At 33.3% G+C, this 24,434-nt stretch overlaps 1 protein-coding gene across 2 annotated transcripts in view; it reads left to right on the top strand.

Annotated features, from left to right (window-relative positions):
• CHN1 (chimerin 1) overlaps positions 1–24,434 on the top strand; it is a 148,005-nt gene that overhangs the window by 57,043 nt on the left and 66,528 nt on the right. The window contains exon 6 of one of the 2 annotated variants that reach the window (XM_015596477.2): positions 19,937–20,225. In XM_015596477.2, coding sequence (XP_015451963.1) covers positions 19,937–20,225 — 289 coding nt within the window. Of the gene's footprint in view, positions 1–19,936; positions 20,226–22,202; positions 22,281–24,434 lie in introns of those variants that run through there. The other variant, XM_006921221.3, reaches the window with a different exon arrangement.

Genomic DNA, 24,434 nt, shown 5'->3' with positions numbered 1-24,434 from the left:
ATTTGGCATACACAAGTATTTTATTAATGGATTTAACAGTTTTATAAATAAAATAATAGTTAACATTTACTGAATACTTTGTCAGGTACATATTTTATGGTAAATGTTTTATGTGAATTTTCTTTCAGTATTTTCCAATACTTTTTCATATTGTGGCACCTATTGAAAATGACGATGTTATATGGTAAATGGAGGTAAATGGGTAAGGCTGATCAAGGTCAAATGTGAACTGCCCATTTTATATACGTCAGTTGCATCCGACCTCCCTGGCCTGTGAAAGGGCTGGACAGTTTGATAGCTTGTAACTGTAACCTCTATTCATGACATCTAGGTTGTAAAACTCAGTTTTATCTATAAAATAAGCTTACATGGTAGATACTATATATTCTGCATTATGTAGATAAGAAAATCAAGACAACTTGCTAAAGAACAAAAAGCTAAGAAACAGAGACAATAACTTGTTTTAAAAAAAAGTCCAAAATAATAAAATTTACAGTATTTTATATACGTCAACAAGGGATGTGGCATAAGAGTAAACTTGGCTTTTAAAATCAGTGTATTTTTAATAATAATTTTTAAGTTGTCAACACAATACCATTTTTATAAAGGAGACAAACATTTGTTTAAAGCCTGTTAAGGGTGAGATTTACTCAACTAATTTCAGTGGTTAACTTTTTACCACCACTCCCCTCAAAAAGAGAAAAGCCAAATAAAATATATATAAAGTTATTTAAGCAAAAATTTTATTATAAAATCATTTGGTGATCATTTGTGCTTATAAAAATAATTTTGTGGTGAGGTTGGATAACTTTTCAAAGGAAAATAGCAATAACAATTTAGAAAAATAATAGTATGTATTATTTTTCTATGTAATTTTATTTTATTTTAATATATTTAATCTTTACTATGAAAATTTAGCATGAATAAATTGTTACTAATATATTATAAAATGATAAAATGCATTGAAATAAAAAATAATTTTTCTAATTGAAAAAAAACAATTCTTAATTGAATCTCAGAATATTTGGTTGACTTTTAAAGTGAACTCAACTAGAGAGTTCTTGGATAAAGTCAGAGAATTATAGTAAGGGGGCTTTCACATTTTTAAAATATGAATATTAGTCGAAAGCTTTTTTCATGTTTGAGAAAGAGGATCAAAAGAAACTGGGGAAGGATTATGCTACTGGTAGGCGTTGACGTGTAATGTACTATGTGTTCTTTTGATCTAATAGCTCATGATAGGTTTGGTTGGTTACCATGGTTTCATTTCATTTCATTTCCTGCAAACCTTCTTGTTGTGCTATTTGGAATAAGTGGAAAATAATGTTCTGCAGGATAATTTTTGAAAATGGTTTTCTGCTTCTCTTAGTTAAGATTATGAATCACTTTTTGGGAAGTTTTCTGGATATAAGAGTATGTGATAACCCTTATGACAATAGAATTTAATAGTCCTGCAATATCAGTAAATTGCTGTTGATAGAAAGGATAGCATAATTTACTTTAAAATGTAATACCATGATATCAGTGCCCTGAGCTTTTAAAAAAATATTGCTATAATAATTCCAGTTTATATGAAGGACCCACAGGTCAAGTATGCTTTAATAAAACAGACTATAGAAAGTAATTCATGAGACACAGTAGGGAGTAGGTAGTTTAATATAAGGCATCTCTTTCTTGAAAAAAGATGTTTCTGAAAATGGTTGCAAATTGAAATATATTGTAAATACACAACAGTATTTGTGTATTTAAACAGCTATGAAGAGATTATTTAGCTGTTTAAAAAGATTATTTTTTCCTACTGTATATATAATAAAGAAAACATTGAAAATGGAGAAAAGCAAAAATTCACCTTTAATCCTACTACCTGGGTTAAACAAATATGGTTCCATACCAAGTACACTGTTTTATGGTATACTTTTTCAGTTAGCTATAGATCATGAATATTTTCCATGTCAGTAAATATGTGAGAAGTTTGAAGTTTGCTATTTTTAATTAATTCTTCATAAGGTCAAGTTTTACTTGCCAATTTCTTAAAACTCTGATTTTCATTTATCATATTTATTTATTTAAATTTAGGTCCATCATAAACTTTATTAACATGTGCAATATGGAAACAATGTAAAATGCAGAAATATAGGAAAAGAAAAATAGTCTCACTGGCCCTAAAATAATATTTTTGGCATTTTTTAAAAGCATTTTTTATTCTTGTTGCTTTGTTGTTTGTTTTTTTAAATTATAATTCTACTCTACTGGGTGCTGAGGATACAAGGATAAACAAACAACATGGCCTTATGGAGTTACTCTACTGGGTGCTGAGGATACAAGGATAAACAAGATAGTCATGGTCCCTGGCCTTATGGAGTTATCAGGTAGTGAGAGGATTAGACTTTAATGAAATTCTCCTCCACGTATAAAATTAAAACTGAGGCAAGAGCTATGGAGGGGAAAAGCATAGGGGGCTATGACTGTGTAAAGGAGAATCCGATCTAACTACGTTCAAGGAATTTGGTATGATGAGTTTCTGTCAGATTTTACCTTAAACGTAAGTGATTCGTTTTGGGAAATACTAAAAGCTGATTCTCCTTTCCTTTTTTTCTTCCCCTTTTCACCACACATCTCTCTTTATTGATAGTCCCAGAAGAGAACAGATTGTGATCAGTTCAGAGGAGCCTATACTCTCTAGTTTGTCAGAGCTATCTTGTTTAGCAAGCTTTCAGTTCCATTGTAGTTATTTTTTATATTGTATTTTTTTTATCAAGTTATATGTTTGTTTACAAAATAAAAGTACATATATTTGTAGTTCAACTAGCACCCTGATAGGCTAATGAACCTTTTCATTGCTTTTATGAACTGGTATTTTGTGGAGCTCAACTTTGGAGTGTTTTAATTTTTAAAATTATCCTCCCAATAGAACTAGCATATCTTAGAAATGTCTGAAAAAATACATTTATTTATATATATGGATATCACTCTCATATTACACACACACAATATGCGGACACGTTTCTTTCTCTAAAGATAATTTTGTCGTGATCCTAGGGAAATAATCAATTTTTGTCATTTATGCTGTCAGCTGTTCAAGAATAGGCTTCTGCTCTGTCAAAATACAGAAGAATGAATACATTTTCTCTCAGATTATAATGTACAAAATAATAAAAATGCAGCAAGTATACAAAGTGATTAAGGTATTGCTTATTTCAGGAAAAATTACCTTTTCTTTCTTTAAATTTCAGTGGTTTTCGGAAACTGGAACATCCATTATGAATAAGAAAGAGCACGAGGTTCCAAATAATTATACAACTTTTTCTTGTCAGATTTTGCCAGAACACACAGATTTCAGAATTTTGGAACACACCAATTTTAGATTTGCCAGAATATATCAATAGCAAATGGAAAAAGAAACTCCTCTTTTTCTTTACTTCTCTCCTCCCTCCCCTATTTTTCATATTATAAGCCATTTCACTAAAGTGTATATGTGACTTAAATGTTGATATGACATTTATAGTGTATAAAAGTATAGTTTATACCATTATATGACAGGTGTATATTATATATATGGTTGATACACATTAAAATTTAACTAGTTGAGTCTGACATTTGAACAACAAATATAATGAATTTTGAAGATGTGGAGAGGTTTGTGGTTTTCGCTTTTAGAAACTTAATCTTTATCATATTGGATACATAAAGAAGTTAATGAGTTATGCAGCAGTATCCAATTCTGCCTCAGGAATATAAGCCAGGCTCTTTATTTTAAAAATGTGTTTTTTTCTATTTAATTTTAGATTTGGCCTTTGTGACTTTCATTTTCCAACTGATATGAGTAAAAATATTGAAGCCAAAAATAGTTGAGGACTTTATAAATGTCGTGGAAGCTCTCATAGATGTGGCTTTAGAGTCCAGTGTAGGTGTCATTTTTAATTAACTTGTAAAGCCTTTCATTTTCTCCTTGCCCCAGAAATGTTTCAGTGTCTAGATTCAGTCACATTCATGTCAGTCCTATACTGACTGAAGACATTAGTAAATCTTCAGCTCTCCTCTGTCAATAAAAATAAACAATTCCTGTGAGTTGAGCTGAGAGGAAAATGGAAACTTTGCGCGCGCACACACACACACACACACGTAATTAATAATTATAGTTGAGTCAGATTTCAGAAACCTCTGTCATGAATAAGGATAATTTTTCAAATAGCCGCATATTATGGATAATAACTTCTGTTGTCTTGTATCGAAGAGCTGTATTTGGATTTGCTGAGGAAAGAGCAGTTATTAATATGCCTCAATGTGTTGTCCTTTTGGTACTCCTAATCTATACCCTAATTTTTCTGGAAAAAATTATATCTTTTACCCTCTTAATAATTTTTAAGTATAGATTACAGTATTGCTTAGTTTATGCACATTGTTGTCCAACAGATCTCTAGAACTTTTTCACCATTCATGACTGAAACTCTGTAACCGTTGAACAACTCTCCCTTTCCTTCACCCCCGGCAACTACCATTCTCCTTTCTGTTTCTGAGTTTGATTACTTTAGATATCTTATAGAAGTGGAATTATGTAGTATTTTTTTTTATAATTGGCTTATATTTTCTTCATTTATTCATCTTTTGATGGACATTTAGATTGCCCCCACATCTTGTCTTCTTTGAATAATGCTGCAGTGTACATGAACATGCAAATATCTCTTCAAAGTCTGTTTTCTTTTGTATATATATCTTAAAGTGGGATTGCTGGGTCATATGGTAGTTCTGTTTTTAATTTTTTGAGGAACCTTCATACTGTTTCTCATAATGGCTACATCATTTACAATCTCACGCTGCAGTGTACATGAACATGCAAATATCTCTTCAAGGTCTGTTTTCTTTTGTATATATATCCTAAAGTAGGGTTGCTGGGTCATATGATAGTTCTGTTTTTTAATTTTTTGAGGAACCTTCATACTCTTTCTCATGGCTACATCATTTACAATCTCATCGACAGTGCACAAGGGTTTCAATTTCTCCACATCCTTGCCAAACCATATTTATTTATTTTTTAATAGTGACCATCTTAATGGGTATGAAGTGATACCTCATTGTTTTGATTTCTCTGGTGATTAGTAATGCTGAACATCTTTTCCTATGCATGTTGGCCATTTACATAGTTTCTTTTGAGAACTATATTCAAGTCTTTTGCCCACTTTTTAATCAAGTTATTATTTTTTCTTATTGAATTGCCTGAGTTCTGCTTATATTCTGGACATTAACCCCTTCTGATATATGGTTTGCAAATATTTTCTCCCATTCTGTAGGTTACCTTTTTACTCTGTTGATTGTTTCTTTTGCTGTACAGAAGTTTTTGTTTGAGTAGTCCCATTTGTCTATTTTTGTTTTTGTTACTTGTGCTTTTGGTGTCATATTCAAGAAATCATTGCCCATTCCACTGTCATGAAAATTTTACCCTGTTTTCTTTTAGGAGTTTTATAGTTTCAGGCCTTACATTTAGTCTTTAATCCATTTTGAGTTAATTTTTGGTGTAAGATAAAGGCCCTTCTTTGTATTTTTGCATGTAGATATCCAGTTTTCCCAGTACCATTTATTAGGGAGACTATTCTTTCTCCACTATTTAGCCATGGCACCCTTGTCAGAGATCATTTAACCATATACAGGAGGGTTTCTTCTAGGTTCTCCATTCTGTTCCATTTGTCTGTATGTCTGTCTTTATATCTGGCTAAGTGTTTGTCAGTTTATTTATATTTTCAAAAATCAATTCTTAGTTTTGTTCAGTTTTTTTGATAGTTTTTCTGTGCTCTGTTTCATTTATTTTTGCTGTAATCTTTATTTTCTTCCTTCTGTTAACTGATTTGTTTTTCTAGTTCCTTGAAGTATAAAGTTAGATTGTTGATTTGAGATTTTTAAATGTGGGTGTTTATTGCTATAAGCTTTTAGTACTTTGTGTTTTTGTTTTTATTTGTCTCAAGGTATTTTCTGATTTCTCTTGTGATTTTTTCTTTGACTCATTGGTTATTCAAGAGTGTGTTGTTTAATTTTCACATTTGTGTGAATTTTCCAGTTTTCCTACTACTGTTAACTTCTAGTTTCATTCCATTGTGATTGGAAAAGATACTTGGTATGATTCAGTCCTCTTAAATTTTTTAAGACTTGTTTTGTGACCTAACATGTGATATATCCTGGAGAATGTTCTCTCTGTGTCTGAGAATGTATATTCTGCTGCTGTTGGATGAGTGTTCTGTATATATCTGTTAGGTCGAAGTGGTATACAATGTCGTTCAAGTTCTTTTCCTTATTGATCTGTCTAGTGGTTCTATAATTGAAAGTGAGATATTGAAATCTACTATTAATTTGTAACTGTGTATTTCTCCCTTCAATTCTGTGAATGTTTCCTTTATATATTTGGGTGCTCTGATTTTAGGTACATACATACATTTGTAATTGTTATATCTTCCTGGTGAATTGACCCTTTTATTGTTATATAACATCTTTCTTTGTCTCTTGTGACAGTTTTTGACTTAAAGTCTATTTTATCTAATATAAAAATGGCCACCACTGCTCTCTTTTGGTTACCATTTGCATAGGATGTTTTTTTTACATCCTTTCACTTTCAGCCTTTTTTGTGTGTGGATTTTTTTTATCTGAAGTGAGTCTCTTGTAGACAGCATAAAGTTGAATTTTTTTTTATGCATTCAGCTACTCATTGTCGTTTGATTGGGGGCTTTAATCCATTTACATTTCAAGTAATTACTGATAGAGAAGGACTTACTATTGCTGTATTGTTAATTGTTTTCTGTTTGTCATAGCTATTTTATCCCCCTTTTCCTAGCTTGCTGCCTTCCCTTGTGTTTCATTGATTTTTTTGTATAAACATGCTTTTGATTTTTTTCTAATTTTCTTTTGTGTATCTTCTATTGTGTATCTTCTTGTGGTTGCCATGAGGCTTACACAAAACATCTTATAGTTATAACAATATATTTTAAACTGATAAAACTTCAGTTGTATACAAAACTCATATCTTACCATCTCCACTTATGTTACTGATTTCACAAATTACATCTTTATATATTGTGTATTCATTAACATAATGTTATAATTATTTTTAGGCTATTGTGTTTGAAATTCTGTACAAGAATTAGAAGTGCTTTATGCACCATTTTTACAGTATTAACAGTATTCTATATTTGTCTATAAAGTTACACTTACTAGCAGAGCTTTATATTTTTATATGCTTTTACGTTGCTGTCTAGTGTCCTTCTTTTGTTTCAACTTGCAGGTCTTTTTTTAGCATTTCTTATAAAGCAGGTCGGGTGATGATGAATTCCTTCACCTTTTGTTTACCTGGGAAAGTCTTTATTTCTCCTAAATTTTTGAAGGACATTTTTGCCAGATGTAATATTCTTGGCTGGCAGTATTTTTTCCTGTAGCAATTTGAATACATCATCCCACTCCCCCTGGCCTGTTAGGTTTGTGCTGAGAAAGCCATTGATAATATTATGGAAGCTCCCTTGTACATGATAAGTCACTTTTCTCATGCTGCTTTCAAGATTCTTTCTTTGTCTTTGACTTTTGACAGTTTGATTATGGGTCTTGATGTGGACCTCTTTCAGTTCATCTTGGTTGGAGTTCTTTGAGCTTCTTGAATTTATATATCCATTTCCTCCTTCCAATTTGGGATGTTTTTGGTCATTGTTTCTTCACATAAGCCCTCTGTCCCTTTCTCTTCTCGTCTTCCAAAACTCCCATATATTGGTCTGCTTGATGATAAAATAAAACAGTTCTTCTCACCTGTTTCACAGTTCTTGACTTCGCGCTTTCCTCATAAGTCCCTTAAGAGCGTCACTTGTCTTCATTCTTTTTTCTTTTCGCACCTCTGCCTCAATAATTTTAAATGACTTGTCTTCAAGATTGCTGATTCTTTTTTTCTGTTTGACCACATCTGATGTTGCATTTTTCTAATTATTGTATTATTTAGCTCTAAAATTTCTGTTTGGTTCTTTCTTTATGTAGTTTCTATCTCTTTTTGATACTTATTTTGTTCATGCATTATTTCTTGATTTCTTTTCACTTAGTGGTCTGTCTGCTCTATTTTAGATCATTGAGCCTCTTTAAGAAAATTATTGTGAATTCTTTGTCAGGTAATTAATAGATCTCTGTTTCTTTGGGTTTGGATTCTGGAGATTAATTTTTGTTCCATTGATTAGACAGTATTTCCCTGGTATTTCATGTGATTTGTGATTTTTTTTTTCTTTTTGCTAAGTTTTATGCATTTTTAAAAGCATCGTCTAGTCTTTATAGACTGGCTTCATCTAGAGGAAGACCTTCTCCAGTCAGCCTAGGTAGAGATTTTGGGGTTTTCTGACACCTTTTTGTGGGGAGGGATTATGTGATTTCTCTGGGCTTGTGTGTAACTTCCTAATTAGAGAGTTTGTTTGTCATCATCTCTTGTACTTTCTGGTGTCTGTGAGACTGCAGGTTCTCTGGTCCTACGGGAGCAAGCTTCTGATACTGCAGCAAGCTGTTCCTGCTCTCCCTTGCTTTCAGCACTCTGTCCCACTGCTACCCCCCACCCCCGGCATCCAAATATGCCAGTTTCATTAGCATTCCGAATCAGGCAAGACAGTAACCAGTTCTTGTGCAGCCCTCTGAAAAGCCAGAATGTTTGACACATGTCCGACCATTCTCCCCCAACCCCTCAACACCAAGAGAGAAGCCATAAGCCAAGCTGACTTGTGCTGACTTGAGGAAGGGGCAGTTGTGGATAAAATAAAACAGTTCTTCTCACCTGTTTCACAGTTCTTGACTTCGCGCTTTCCTTGGGTACTGCCATTTCTTAAATGGTTTCTGGGGTTCTTGTAAAAGGATTTTAGTCCATACTTTGATGTTAATTTGGTGCCTTTGTTGGGGGAACAGGGGCTGGGACTTGCTATTCTTCCATCTTGCTCTCATATTTTTTATACACATGACCCTTATCAGATATACTGAATGTTTCTTCTGGTTTGTCTTCCCACCTACCCCTCCTTAAATTGTCCTGTCTTTCCTGGGTCTAGTAGAAAGATCTCTTATGAATATATCATGTTATCCACAAGCTAAAATAGTTGCCCTGTAGCTCTTGTCATTGTTCTAAGTGAGTGTTCCTCCCTCCTGCTCTCCATCTGCTTGTTTCAAACAATTGTTTTAGCTTTTGGCTCTGCTTCTGCTTTCAGTTGTGGTCATTCTCTAAACTACAGATTAACTCTTCCTGCTAGGTCTTTCCAAATTTTTCCTAAGGGTTGCAGTAGATGTTTGCTGCCAGGTTTTTAGGTTCACTTAGAAATCTGTTTATGATTCAGGTATTTTTATTTTCAGGGACAGTACCTAATGTTCAAGATTATATTTGAGTCTCTACTGAATACATTTATGCCTGGTATTGATCACATGGTTATTATTTCCTTAAAAGATCTTCATATGTTCCCTGAGTATACCTAGGAACAAGGTACCACCTATTGTAATAATCTATTATTACATGTATCTCTATTTTTACAAATAAGTAGAGGTCCTCTAGGGCAGCAGTCCGTAATTGTTTGGCACCAGGGACCAGTGCTTCTATGAGAATCTAATGCCTGATGATATGAGGCAGAGCTGAGGCAGTGATGCTAGTGCTGGGGAATGGCTGAAAATACAGATGAAGCTTTGCTAGCTTGCCTGCCACTCACCTTTCTGCTGTGTTGCCCGGTTCCTAACAGGCCACAGACTGGTACTGGTCTATAGCCCAGGGTTTGGGGATCCCTGCTCTTGGGCATTAACTAAGTCTTACTCATATTTGTTTCCTTGAACCTCATGCAGTGCTTGGCATGTACTGGGCTTATTTAATAAATTGCATTAGGTAATTGTCTTAGAATACTTTACCATGATAACAGTTCTTTTCATAAATAAGGAACTAAAAGAAAGCCAATTTTTAAAATCTATTTATTGCTGTTACCTAAGGATCTCTTAAATAGACAGATATTCATGATTCCTTTGCTGTGTTGCTCAAAATGATGCCTAACCCAATTATTGAGCTTTTGATGACGTTTTTGGCCCTGTGGTTTTAAATCAGTATATATGGTCCGTGGTTCAGAACATGGCTTTGCAGTCAGATAGTCCTGAATTTATACTCTGATTCCAGCATTTTCGGTATGACTTTGAGCAAATTACTTATCTCCCTAAATCTCAGTTTCCTTATCTATAAAATGAAGACCTAATAATAATACCTTATACACATTAAAAGGATTATTTGGGATAATGCATGCTTAGTGCCTAGCATATAACAAAAAATATTAAATAGTATTAAAATGAATGTACACAGATATATAGTGTATTACATTTAAGCCTTTACCTATTAGCCATTAAAAGTCAACACATGGCAAGCATGGCTTTTGATAATTATTTTTTTCCAGCTAACAGGTTGATTATAGCTAATCTCTAACATCTTCATTAGAGACAAGAGGCTATTTAAGAACAACCCCAGAAACAAAGCAGCAGTTACAAATTTGGTTTATTGCTTTTCCATAGTCTGAAATCCTGGTCTGGTTGTATTTAAAATTTGATGAGAACAGTATCCATCAGTTTAAAGTAAAATTTTATGTTAGAATCTGAGACATCCAAACACAAAAGAACATGTTTTGTATGATTTCATGTACATAAAAGGTAGAAAATTGTAGTGACAGAAAGCAGGTAAATGTTTTGATAGGATGAAGGACAGAGGGATAGGCTTCAAAAGGACGTAAGGACACTTTGGGGGGTGTTGGAAATGTCCTGAATCTTGACTGTGATAATATTTTCTGTTAGAATTCATTGAGTTGTGCACTTTAAATGGATGCAGTTTGTTATATATAACTTATACCCTACTAAATTGATTTTTTAAAGTGAGTCATTTTTATGATGCAACTTATTCAGTAATTTGCTTATTAAAGATCACAAGGTTAATAAACTTAAAGGTGTAGACTTAACAAGATTTAGACCTGCCTCTGCTCAGCTACAGAAGCATCCTACTTTTCTGGAGGTCACAATGTTGGCAACCCTGGTGTCCAAACTATGGCCGAGAGGCTGAACATAAGTACTAAATGCCATTGAATGGCTAAAAAGCCACCACAGAACCCATGTGTTTATTGCAAAGGAATACTCAGTAATCCCCATTAGAATCTATTTAATACAGTTCTCTGTAAAATGTTAATCCTTTCGTCTTTTTTCCAAGCTTACAGCAGATTAAAAGTAGAAAAATTACATGGTAAACACAGGTATTAACCTGCAAAGAGGATTTTAAAAATATAAAACTAAATTCAAGAACTATAAGTTCAATAATTGAAGGCAGTGTAGATCAAAGAAAAAGCAACTCAATACACTCTAATAGCCTCTGAGATATTTGTATTCAAACACTAAAATTTTAGTAGTAGTATGTTCATGATAATGAACCTGTATCTTCAGGTTGAAATTGTAGTTTGTATAGGATTCTTAAAATTGTAGTTTACAAAGAAATGATTGAATAAAACCATTTTGTCATTTAAAGGAATTAGTAGGAATCTGGAAAACGTGTATATGAAATGTGACTTTGTGCTTATAGTACACACACACACACTTACATAGATGTATAGAACTCTACAAGGACTCACACGCATATATGCTCCATGCTTTTGTAGACTTCAGTGTGACTTTTTATCTTGAAGTAGTAGACCCATGAAAATAAGATTTTGGTAAGCTTTTAGTGGGATTGATCACCAATTCTTGAATAAGCCAAATCTACTATTAATTATATAAACATATTGATCATTTCTGGACCTGTCCTGTTTTTAAAAAGATTATAATGCATGTACAATACTTTCTTTTAGTAAATATATACATTTATTTATTGACTGGACATAGTACTTAATATTTGTCTGATTTAATGAAAATGGAGGGTAGCAGAAGTTATTGTAATTGGCTCACTACATCAGAAAAGTTGTTTTTCATTTATTTATTCCGAGTCATCAATATGGAGAGCAGTTTCATGTTACACAGATCATCACACAAAGAGTATAATAGCTCAGTAAATGACAAATACTATATCATGATAATTATCACTTCTTTTTAATTATACCCAACAAAACACTAGTAATCTGCTTAATTTTGGCAGTTCTGTGTTACTCACATGTATTTTTTAGAATACTTTTTTATTGTTACATATAACTGGCTAACGTAGGGGAAAGTATTAATGAAGTCTACTAATTCTGTTCAACAGCCATTTACTTAGGGCCTAATAAGTACCAAGCACTCTACCAGTCTCTGGTGCTTTTAAAAGTGAAACTGATAACTGATTCTTAAGAACTCAGGGCTTGCTAAAGTGTTTGGACTTTTTCTTATAGATATAATAAACCATTAACAATTCTCAAGAGGGAAATGATGTGATAGGCTCTCTCTTGGAATAAACTCTGGTGGCTGTAAGCAGAATGGGTGGAGCTTATGTGGATTTAAATAGATTAATCAGTAAATAAAAGTTTAATTGTAGAGGGAGATTGATAAATCTCAAATTGTGAAAGTTTTGGCAGGGTAGACTGTGGGCAGTGGTAATATTAAGGGATATTGGAGGAGTGGTTTTCTGAAGGGGAAGAAGGAAGGAGAGGATTGATAAGTTTGTTTGGGGACCTGTTGATTTGAGAGTGCTTAGAGATGCCTGGGAGAACAGTATACATGAACTCATGTTGGGCTAGGAGGCCTTCCAGGGAGAGGCTAGAAAGCAGTCCATAGCAGTGAAGAAAAAGAACCCCTTTACTTTCAACAATGGATTGGGATTTTTTATTTTGTTTTGTTTGGAGTTTTTGGTTTGTTTTTATTAGCCTGCCTATTTTATTGTTTAGGAATTTGAACCTCTCAGTTGCTGCATCTATAATGTGAGGGGATTGGATAAGACAGGTGTTCCTCAAACTTGAAACTGCATAGGAATCACCTCGAGATCCTGTTAACAGTGCAGATTCTGAACCTGAAAGGCTGAGGTGGGACTGGGGACCTGGATTTCCAACAAACATTACCTAATTTATTTTTGTTTTTTTTTTAAAACAAATTTATATTCTTAAGTTCTCTAGTTTAAACACATAGGGATTCTGTTTTTGATTGCTTTTACTTCCAGGCTAAGATCTTTGACTGTCCTTTGGATGCTATGTTCTTTGCTTTCATTTTTTTAAAACAAATTTATTGTGCAATAAAACATACAGCAAAGCATATAAAACTTACATATACATTTTAAAAGTCGATTATATTTAAATGCATGTAAACCTATATATTCCCAACCACATCAAGATGTATTAATGGTAGTTTAGAAATTCCCCATGTTTCCCTTTCTTATCATTGTCTCTACTTTCTACATTGTAGTTGACCACGATACTCACTTTATAGTTATCTTTTTCATGCTTTTCTTTATAGTCTTACCATCCACATATACAACCCTATATAATGCAGCTGAATTTTGCCTGCCTTTGGACTTTATGTAATTGAACTACATTGTATTCTTTTGTAACTTTTTTGTTCTTTTTCCCCAACATTTCAAAATTTCATCCATGTAGTTGAATGTATCTGTTTCCTTTGCTGTATAGTATTTCATTGTATTAAGGTTCTCCATAGAAATAGAATCAATAGGGTGTGTGTGTGTGTGTGTGTGTGTGTGTGTGTGTGTGTGTGTTCAAAGAGATTTATTATAAGCAGTTGAGTCATCTGTGTATGGAGGTTGGCAAGTCCAAATCTGTAGTGTGCATAGTTGAGACTGAGGAGAACTGACAGTGCGTATAAAGCCCAAATGCAGTCTGCTAGAGAATTCCCTCTTGCTCAGTGAGGCCAGTCTTTTTGTTCTATTCGGGCCTTCAGTTGATTGGATGAGGCCCACCCAATTATGGAGAGCAGTCTGCTTTACCAAGAGTTCACTGATTTAAATGTTAATCTCATTTGAAAACACCCTCCAAATTGACATATAAAATTAAACATCATAGTATGTATACCACAATTTTTTTTAAATTTTACCTGGAATTTATGTGGTTTCTAGGTTTATACATTTTGAACATTACTGCTTGGTCTATGTGTGGGGGTATGTGTGTGTGTCCTAGTACACGTAATCATTCATACTGGGATATTAGCCAGGATTTCTGGGTCATAGAGTATGCATTTATTCAATTTTACTGGATAATATAAAACTTCTTCATTAAACAGTACACTAGGTGTTGGTTATATTAGCTATTCTGTATTCTTGCTGGTGCTTGGTATTGTCAAACTTGTTAAATTTTGCAATTTTGAGAATTAAATTTGCATTTACTGGACTACTTTTCCGGCACCTATTCATGTTTACCCTTTTGGGGTGGGCTTATTTGTTTATTTTGTAAACTTGTGTTCTTCAACGATGATACATTTTCTTGAATTATCTCTGATTTCTTACCCTTCTATTTCTTCTGTTTTCTCTTTCCAGAACTCCTGTTATATTAGATATTGGACTTCCTGGATTGATTATCTATCTTGTTTTTTTTTCTCTTATTTTTTGTCTTTTTACAAAATATTTTCTGAACTTTATCTTTCATTTCTTTTAAGATTTTCATTATGCTACATTTCCTTTTTTCTACTTTTAAAAAGTATATATTTATGTCTTTTATAGCATCCTAATGTTCTTGGCTAAATCTCATTTAAGAATAGAAATAGGAAACATTTTATTTTTGTTCTGGTGAGCATATTGATGATTAATTTTTTTAATCTCCATACATGGTTTGTTTCCTTCAGCTTGCTTTGATTCTCTTTATTTGTCTTTGTCCTTCATGACGTAGGTTTTCCTTAGATATCAAGTGGTCCTTGGCTAATCGCTCATATTAAAATTCATTTGGCACTAAAAAGCTGACTAGTACTTTTGAGAGCTTGAGAGAAGTCTGCCAGTTATAGGGTAATGTCTCTATTCTTAAGTCTTTCAATTAAACTGATTGTATTTCCCAGGGGAAAATCTTCCACCCTTATCAGGAAAGGTACAAGCTTTCTGGAACCTGGTGGTGAAGTGAGAGAGAAGTCTTAAATCTTCAGCAATGTTTTAAATCTTCATCTTAAATCTTTAGTCTTAAATCTTCATCTAGTTTTCAGGATGGTACCTCTGCGTCAACACTGTCTGGTGTTCCTCAGTTCAAAATCTCCTTGTTTGATCCTATCTAGAAAACAGAACTTAAGTCTTCCACCAGAGTGGGGAAGGGGTGGGTGGCACTGGGGACAGGATTGGGGAGGGTGGGGGAGATATCTAACTCCTTCTTAAACAGACCTTCAACTAATCCTTCTATATCAGTTCCACCTTCCAAGCCTGTCTGGTGCCACTTTTGGAGGTTTATTTAGGCACATTGGTTTGCTTCTTTCCTGAAGTGATTTATTTGCCAAGGGAATATCATGAGTTTACATATTTTAATACTTCTGCCCATTTTACCATCCAAAATTATATAGCAAGGTAGACAAGAATAGTATCGTAATAACAATTTTAGATGTAAAAAACATTCATATTGTAAATTATATACAACTATGTTCTCTCTTCTTAGTCTTTTTTAGTTAATCCATCTAAATTCATTTTTTAGTATTTAAGTGAATGCCTCATCATATTCTTGTCTCAGTTTTAACCTTTCTTCCAAGGATATGTTTATGATTAGATGAATTTATGAGATAGTTGTATTTCATCATTAGATTAGCTTCTTTTACTCTGATAAACAATACATAAATATATGTTTATTATACATGAAATTGTTTTTGTATGTTGGTTTCTGGAAATAGTTCTAACATTTTATTGTTAACTTAGACAAGTGTGTTGTATATGCTTTGTCTTCTGTTTGTTAACAGAAAACATTTGTTAGCTTGGAGCTTTTCTTTGAAGAGATATTTCCAAATATTTTGGCCCAAATCAGAACTAATTCTTGGTTTTAGAAGAAGTAAAATAAAATCATAAAGGCTATTTTTTATACATATTTTCATCACTTTGTACCTCTAGAATTTTTTATGATTTACTTGCTAAAAAATAGAAAGGTTGGTATTAGGGTTTTGTTTACATTTTAAAGCTAGATGCTAAAATTATGTATTTCAGAATTCATCTGAATGCAACTGGGCACAGCATTAAACAGTTTTTTAAAACATGAAAACTAAAACCTAGAATCACTGGAGAAAAGACATTCTTTATAGAAAGTGGTAATTATGTACAACAGTAGCAGTTCAAAGCAGATTATCCTAGTCTTTTCTATTTGTTAACTACAGTATCATTTTGGACAAAATGAGTTTTCATCCTCTTGAACTCTATCTAGGTGAGAGCTGGGCCTGTACAGTTTCAAACATGTTCGCCAAAGAATGGACAGCTATTAAAGAGCAAAAGCAGAGGCAGATAATAAATATAAGAAAATATGAAAAGAAAATTTTCCTATAAAAATGGAGAGAAATGGTTTAGCCTTAACAGTTTTTATTAAATCAGTACTTCACAGTCTAGAGTTTAGCAGTTTCACTAGGTCCATTTAACATGTCCTGCTTTCAGTATGTTTCTATTTACTGACCTTTCTCCTTTGAATTCAGAGACCTAACTCCCAAGGCACAGTGGGAAAGCTTTTTTTGCTTCTCTCCTCTCCTCTTTGTACTCCGTTGTAGTCCCACTCTGTTTAACCAAGTAGCATGCACTTACTCAGGCACATCCAGAAGAAAAATTCACAAAGAGCTCCTCGCCTTTTTTTGACCGTAAAATCAACCAGTGCAGAGATGTTCCTATAAAACCATTGTTACTAGTTATTTATTCGACCCCCTTTGGTGCATATTTATTGAATATCTTTTCTGTTTCACTCTATTGATAACTCATTCTGTCATTCTTTGCAGAGGCATAAGCTAGCAGAGAAGGAGAAAAGGAACTGCCATTCATTGAACCTACTATATACTTAGCTTTGACTTTAAATATTCTTATAAAATCCTCACAACCATGTGGGGTAGGGTGATGTTATTTCTGTTTTCTAGATGCAGACTCTGAAGAATGATTTTCCCCAAATCACCCAGCTAAGACGTGGCAGATCTAGGATTTAAAATTAATCTGTCTGATGCCAAAGCCTAAGGTTTTCTATTAAACACATAGGACCCAGGACCTGCCTGCCCCTGGCCAAACCCTCTTTCAAGACTGCAAGGGTGCTTTTGTATTTGGATAAAAGCAGCAGCTCTGAGATCTTATGTAAGCTTAAATCTGTATGCTCTAAGATGTTATTAAGCTGTGAGTTTCTTTGTTCACATAGCATGAGGGAGATAGTGGATTCACTTGATTTTATGAATCATTGTATTATAGAAATCTAACTTTCTGTATTAGAACAGGGTTATACATATTTTTATAATCATTTTTTTTAGAAATTGATCTAAAAGTGAACTTTTTTTAATTCAACATTTCATCCTTTCTTCGTATAGACTAGTTTTTATGTTTGTCTATTTCCCATTAAGGTTATCAAGGATACAGAAACTTTATTATGAACAATATAATATTTAATATAGTTCTTGGATATCTTGTTAAATGTTTGTCAGATAAATGACAATCTGTGAGTGGTAAACTTTTATAAGGAAGGATTCTTTCTTTGCTTAGATTTGGCATCTCCCTTTTATGGCTCTTTTTTGTAGAATAGACACATCCATTCACCATGTTGCTTAAATATTTTCTGTCATGTCTTTCAGATCAAGAGAAGGGAGAACTCTCTGTTGGTCTGTACTGTGAACCTATTCTTTATGTAACTTCCACAGTGAAAGAGAGGACAGTACAGAGTAGGCAAAGAAAGAGTACAATTCATTTAGTAAAAGTAATGCAATTTTTCTTAAAAAAAAAATGATAATTCCAAAATGGAAATTCATATTCTTGCCCTTTGAGGTTAAGTGTTAATCAACCCATATTATGAGTTTTATTTAGTTATCTGATTAACTTTCTTAAGACCGGAAGTTGGATTGGTCTGGAAGCCAGAGCTGAGGTGCAAGCTGAGGAGGAATGGGGAATTGTGTGTAGGGTCTCTTGAAGTCACTGTGAGGAAGAGAAAGGACAAACTTAGTTTTTTTCACCCAAAAACCTGGAGATAGCCAGGAAATCCTGTCCTTAGATGGATATGAAACAGCCCCATTATAAACCGCCATGAAGTCTAACCCTAGACTTCTGCACTTTCAATCTAACCATCCCAACCAAGTGAGGCCAGTTCAGCCATCTTCCCTTCCACCCTTTGTTCCCATACCTTTCAGATTTCAGAAGACAAGTGAGTGACAAATGCCTGCCACCATTGCTTGTATGGTCTTTAAGTGCCAGACTGACTGTGGAGTGCCCACTCTAAAATCATAAGTTCCTACATGAGTAAAATGGTCTTATCCCTCATTGACATGCCGCTGAATACAACCGAAATATGAAAGGACTTAATGTTAAACAATGCTATGAGTGTTTATTGTGAGAACCTAATAAAAATTATAACATGGCTTTCAATGTTTCTCAATAACAGATAATGTACATTAGCAGAGAGAAATAATAAAGTAGTATATCAAACTGAAAAATGAACTTTTATATTTAATTTTGGTGTAGAAACTTTACCTTCCAATTGTTTGGATTTACATTATATTGAAATTTTGCTTAGGAGAAATATGTCTTTAACATTAGAGAAAAATGGAGAATTGGAAAGTGGAATTATATGGATCATTCACTTGTGTGTAAATCAAATTTAATTGCTTTTAAAGAATCAAAAGGTGAATAAATTTCATTTTAGAGGAAGGACCAACATGGATAGAAAATTGAGTTCTAGATTAAATAATTATTAAGGTCTGATTTGAACTGCAGAAACAGATACTTCAGGCCATTATAAAAAATTATTTTGTTTCCATTTTTAAATACACATTAAAAGTAAAATCTTAAAAAATTTCTCACTCCTGTCCTTCGGGAATAAAACCTATAACAGAATAATATTTTGCATGAGTTCGAAGTTCTATTTAAACACTTTGTTTTAGTATTAAGTAGAGTATTATTTTAGTATTTTAGTTCATCTCTGTTCTGTGTATTTTTAACAATGAAATTAAATATATCCTTTCAAATTTATTTAGTTTTTAATTAGGCTCACTCAGGGATACTCTTGGGAGACCCATGATGCTAGTCCTTGGTGCCTTTTGGCATCAGCATTCATTAAAGTCAGTGCATGTTCTTGCCTTTGTCTTCTTGCAAGGACACTGATGCTAGTCATGCCAACTTGGAGTCACTTCGGAAGTTTGCTGCAGGAAGTGAAATACTGAAATTGTCATAAAATTAATCCACTCTTCCTCAGATTTTAAAGTTGTCCAAAACATGACTAAAAGGCCAGTAGTTAATGACTTATATGCCATATAGATATGCCATATGTATGTGTGTATGTATATATTTATACACACACACACACACACACACACACACACACACACATATAATATATAGCAAACATTTCTTGCCCAGATTCGTATCAGCTCTACTTTAAGTGCTTGCTGGCATCATGCTCAGCTGAGCCCTAAATGGAATTTTCCCATTAAAAGACATGAATGCTGAGATCTAAGGTGCATTGAATATTTTTATTGATGAACTTGAAGAGAATATGTTAATATAGAAATTTCATATATTATGGAGTTGACCAATTGAGTATAGCATGTATTCTAATAGGATATGAGGTTTATTTTCTCCTATTTTTCCTACAGGCATAATGAAGTGCCTTACAAGATAAATAAGAACAAATTTTTCCTGCTAGAGGAGTCATGTTTTTGGCTAATTATCCTTAGTTATTGCAAGTTTACTCTTTGTGTTCAAAAGTTTAATTTTCTATATTCTTGATGATTTCATAGAGATTAGCCACAGTTTATTTAACAAAGAAGACACACAAACAAAGAGATAGTTTTTTATTTTCCAGAAAGAAATCACTTGCTTACTTTTCTTACAAACATCTTTCCCATTTCATTGAGGCAGATTTGGAAGTCAGACCAGAAACTTCAGGCTCTACTACGATGGAAAGCACTTTGTTGGGGAGAAGCGCTTTGAGTCCATCCACGATCTGGTGACTGATGGATTGATTACTCTCTATATTGAAACCAAGGCAGCAGAATACATTGCCAAGATGACGATAAACCCAATTTATGAGCACATAGGATACACAACCTTAAACAGAGAGCCAGCATACCAAAAACATATGCCAGTCCTGAAAGAGACACATGATGAGAAAGATTCTACAGGCCAGGATGGGGTATCAGAGAAAAGGGTAAGCTACCATAAAACCACACTTTATCTTCTTCTGTTTGGGATCCTTATAAAAAAAAGTCATTGCCAGAAGAGATTGACTTTTTCACAGTACTTTGAAAAGAACATGTGTTTTCTTTAATGTCTAGTTTCTGTGGTGCTGGGTTTTGCTTATATCTAATTCTTGTTTAGTTAAAATATGTCAGGTATGTTTTTATACTCCTAATTATTTCCTATCTTATCAGTTTCACAGTTTTAAAAATATGTTGGAAAAATGCCCTAGTAAAAAAGTGCAGGGGTTTTGTTCAGAAGCATAACTTATGGTCAAGAAAAGAGCTCGATTACATAAGAGATTGAGGAGTCACGTTATCTATCGAAATTACTTTTTTGTCTCCCTTAAAGATAATTACCCTTCTAAATAGTTCTGTTCTTTAGCACAAGGACATACATCCCTATTTTTAAATATACATGATTAAATTCAGTCTATCAATAACTATTATAATATTTTGAGAATCAGTCTTTAGTAAAAGGAGGATTTATCTCTTTATGGACTTTTAGGAAGTAATCAAATCAGGAAAATTTACTTTTCTTTAATTACAAAAGACAATTTAAGTTTATATTTGTCATATTTTAGTTGTAATATATTTAAAGTTAACATCAGAAGTTTTAATTCCTTGCCATTAAGATTAATTTACTTTGAAAATTGTCCATCATCTGCTCACCCCCAAGAAAAAGAGTGAATTTCTTCATGTTTTATATTGAGTGAAATTTAGTTGGGGGGATTGTATGTGTTTTTATCGAAATTGTGTTAATTTATTCTTATATTTTTGAGGATCTTCAGTTGCTCTCTTAAAGAAATGCAGTACTGTGCAGTGGTTTGAGCTTGAATTCTGACACCAAATAGATTTGTGTGCAGATTTTTCTGTTTCACCAGCTAAGTGACCCTCAGCAAGTTAATTAATTTCTCTGTGCTTTGATGTTCTTATATGGAAAATTATAATAATAATCAAGTTGTCAGGAAGATTGAGATAATATGTATAAAATAATCAAACAGTGCTTGGCGCATAAGAAGCACTCTGTGAGTTTGGTAATAATGTTATCATGACAGCCATATTACTTCAAGGCAGCATCCTAAGATGCATTCAAATTACTTTGGAGTATTTGGGTACAGACTGGAAATTTTAATGTTCATTATTCGGTCCAAATTTTAGTTTCTGGCAGGTCTTACTTAGAATAGCATTTTGTGGCTACAGAGAAACCAGCATCTTAAGTTATATAGACTGCAGAAAATTTGTAGAAAATGGCTTTTCATATACTCATATTTGTTTGGAACCACAGATCTTTTTTGGAAGTGACCAGGATTTAAAATCCTAAATGCATGCTGTATTTTAATGTTATTTTCACTCTCTAGTTCCCATTTGCTCACTTTAGGTTTTCATTCATGGCATTTTTCAATATTGCTTACATTTTAATATCTAATACTGATATTACATCTTATGCAGATGTGCTTGAATATTCTAAGTCAACATTTGTGAAATATTTAAAAAATGTGTACATGTGAGTCTTTCAAAGTTGACCAGCCTAGTGATAACTTTGACCTTTCATCTTCAGGGAACTTGAGCTAATGACACTTAGCTATTTAACATTCAGTCATTTAACTTCCCAGAACCTTGGTGGTGCATCCTACAAAGTGAAAATAATGTTCACAGGAGCAAAAGTCTGAGGTAGAAAATACCTAGAGGACCCTTACAGCTCTAGTATCCATGATTCTCTGTGTGTTCTGGCAGCATTACTTGTCACATTATTATCTGAATTCTCTTGTGCTGATGGCCAGTGATAGCTATATAGAGTGAAATAGCAGGTGCTGGAAAATCTCTCTCTCCAGCAGTATACAATTAAGAATCATTTAAAAAATTACTCTTTGCTTTAAATTGCATGCATCTTAAATCTAGTTGGCTTAAAATCTATTTACTCAAAAATAGATTTATTTTATTTACAGGTGTCATCCAACAGGACAGGGATGATGACCTGTTCAACAGCTTGAAACATTGATTCCCTGTCACAGTGGATGACATTTGTAAGTAAAGACAACCATGTTGAACTGATCTAAAATACCTATTGACACAAGTATGGTTCAATAAATATTTTACTGGGTCCTAAATAGCTTTAAACCCCTCTTATCCATGACTCCTTTTCCTCAGAGGCAAAAAGTATTGGCTTTGCAGGAGTTAGTATGCTGTTGTGGAAAGGATATGAGTATTGAAGTTAAGAGCTAGGTTCTAGTTCTACAGGAGTTGATTTTATGTGTCACTTTGGGCACACTGCTTCACTTCTCTGAGACTGTATTTCCCCACATTTAATAGAAAGGCTTTGGACTAGATGATCTCCAAGGCGTGGTTCTTATAGTCTGTGATACTTCAAGGAGTGTAGATGTTATAGGAAAGAGAGAACACAATACTAGAAAGAGCATGGGTCTTGAGAGATCTGTCTTTAGCTTATCCACTAGTTAATGGTATGTCCTTAAGATAATCCTCTAGCCTATCTGGACTTCAGTTTCTTCATATATAAGACAAGAAGTTATCTATGAAACATTAATTTTACAGGATTTTAATAAATACTGAAAAAAGGGGTTCTGTGTTTAAATAGGTTTGATAACTTTTTTTTTTAACTATTTCTTTTCTGTGTGCTCAGCTTCGTAATCACCTAATTCACATTATGACTCTCCAAAAAAGGTGCCCCCAAATTTATTTGAATCAGCCTGCCACTATTCAGAACATTTTCGGAAAATACTATTTCATGAAACCCACTTTGGCAAGTTTTGAACCAGATTATCTCTTAAGGTCTTTCCTTGTTCTAAAATTGAGGGATGAGAATTTCACCTTTTTTTGGTTTGTTTGTTTGTTTTCAGTCCTTAAAGTATAAGTTGAGCATCTGAGCTTTTGTGGAAGGTTGGCAAGATGGTTTTATGGTAATAAAGCTTTTTGCCATTGGAAGTGAATCCTGAAGATTCTTAGTTGTTCCTGGGAAATCTGGTGACCTTTTGTGAGGGGGAAAATTTTTTTTCCACATGATATCTATGCCATTTTCTTATTAACTATTTAAGTAGCTCCTCAGCTTGAAATAACAATTAGATGCATAAAAATGTTGAGATATTTAATCGTAAAGTTGTAGCATGTTGAAAAGCCAGACTTCTTTCTCTTCTAAAACTGCTTAATTTTATTATCCAGATTGGCCAAGAGCCCAACTATTATTAGTTACTTTTTAAAAATTTATCTTGGAACTGTGTTTGAATAGTTTCTTCTTCCAAGTAGTAAATATAATATTTTTGCTTCAGCAGATACTGCACCAATGACTGAATGCAAACTTTTTATGATAATTTTACATTTATTGTAATGTAATTTTAAATTCATCAAAACCATGCTTTAGAAAACATCTCATATAACTGTTAATAATATAAACGGACATGGACTATAGACTAGTGGTTAACAGAGGGTAGAGGGTGCGGGGAGGGGAGAGGTGGATGGGGTAAAGGGGGTCAAATATGTGATGACAGAAATCTAACTATGAGAGGTGAACACACAGTATAAATATATATATACCTTACTGTTAAAGTATACAGCTGAAACTTATTGGATTTCGTTAACCAATGTCACCATAAAAAAATTAAAAAATAATATAAACAGTCAAATAAAATATATAATTTGCATTTTAAAAACTATACTATGAGCCAGATCTCTGAATCTATCCAGGACCTCTTTGCTTCTGGATTTAGTTATCTCAGCTCCAAACCTGTCTCCCATATAAGGATGACCTGTGTAGCAAGGGTATGAAAAACCAATTTGTTGGTTTTATGGAACTTCGCCAAGCTACATAACCTATTTGTGTCTCTGTGTGTATATATTTTTTTTCTTTTCCTGGAAGTTTGGAATGAATGCAATACTTGGTATATTGTCTTATGAATTTCTTTTACATTTAAATTCCATTTTAAAAGACATCTTTGAGGATCTCCAGACCACATACGTATTGAAAAGCCTTGTGAAATTTGAAGTTGAAATGTAATTGGGGCCCTGCCAAAAACTGCCGTAACTACTGAATTCTTCAGGTACCTCCATAAACGACAGATCCCCTGAAGTAGTAAAAAAGAGCACAGGTAGTCTGGCCTGCTAATTGTCATAGTCTCTCACAAAGCCACTCTTCTAAATGTTTTTACTTTGCTAAAAATATATATATA

This window comes from Pteropus alecto, unplaced genomic scaffold, assembly GCF_000325575.1.
Source record: "Pteropus alecto unplaced genomic scaffold, ASM32557v1 scaffold3, whole genome shotgun sequence".
In the NCBI taxonomy this organism is placed as follows: domain Eukaryota; kingdom Metazoa; phylum Chordata; class Mammalia; order Chiroptera; family Pteropodidae; genus Pteropus; species Pteropus alecto.
Note: the sequence above shows the minus strand (reverse complement) of the source record. Positions and strands in the feature narration are given on the sequence as shown.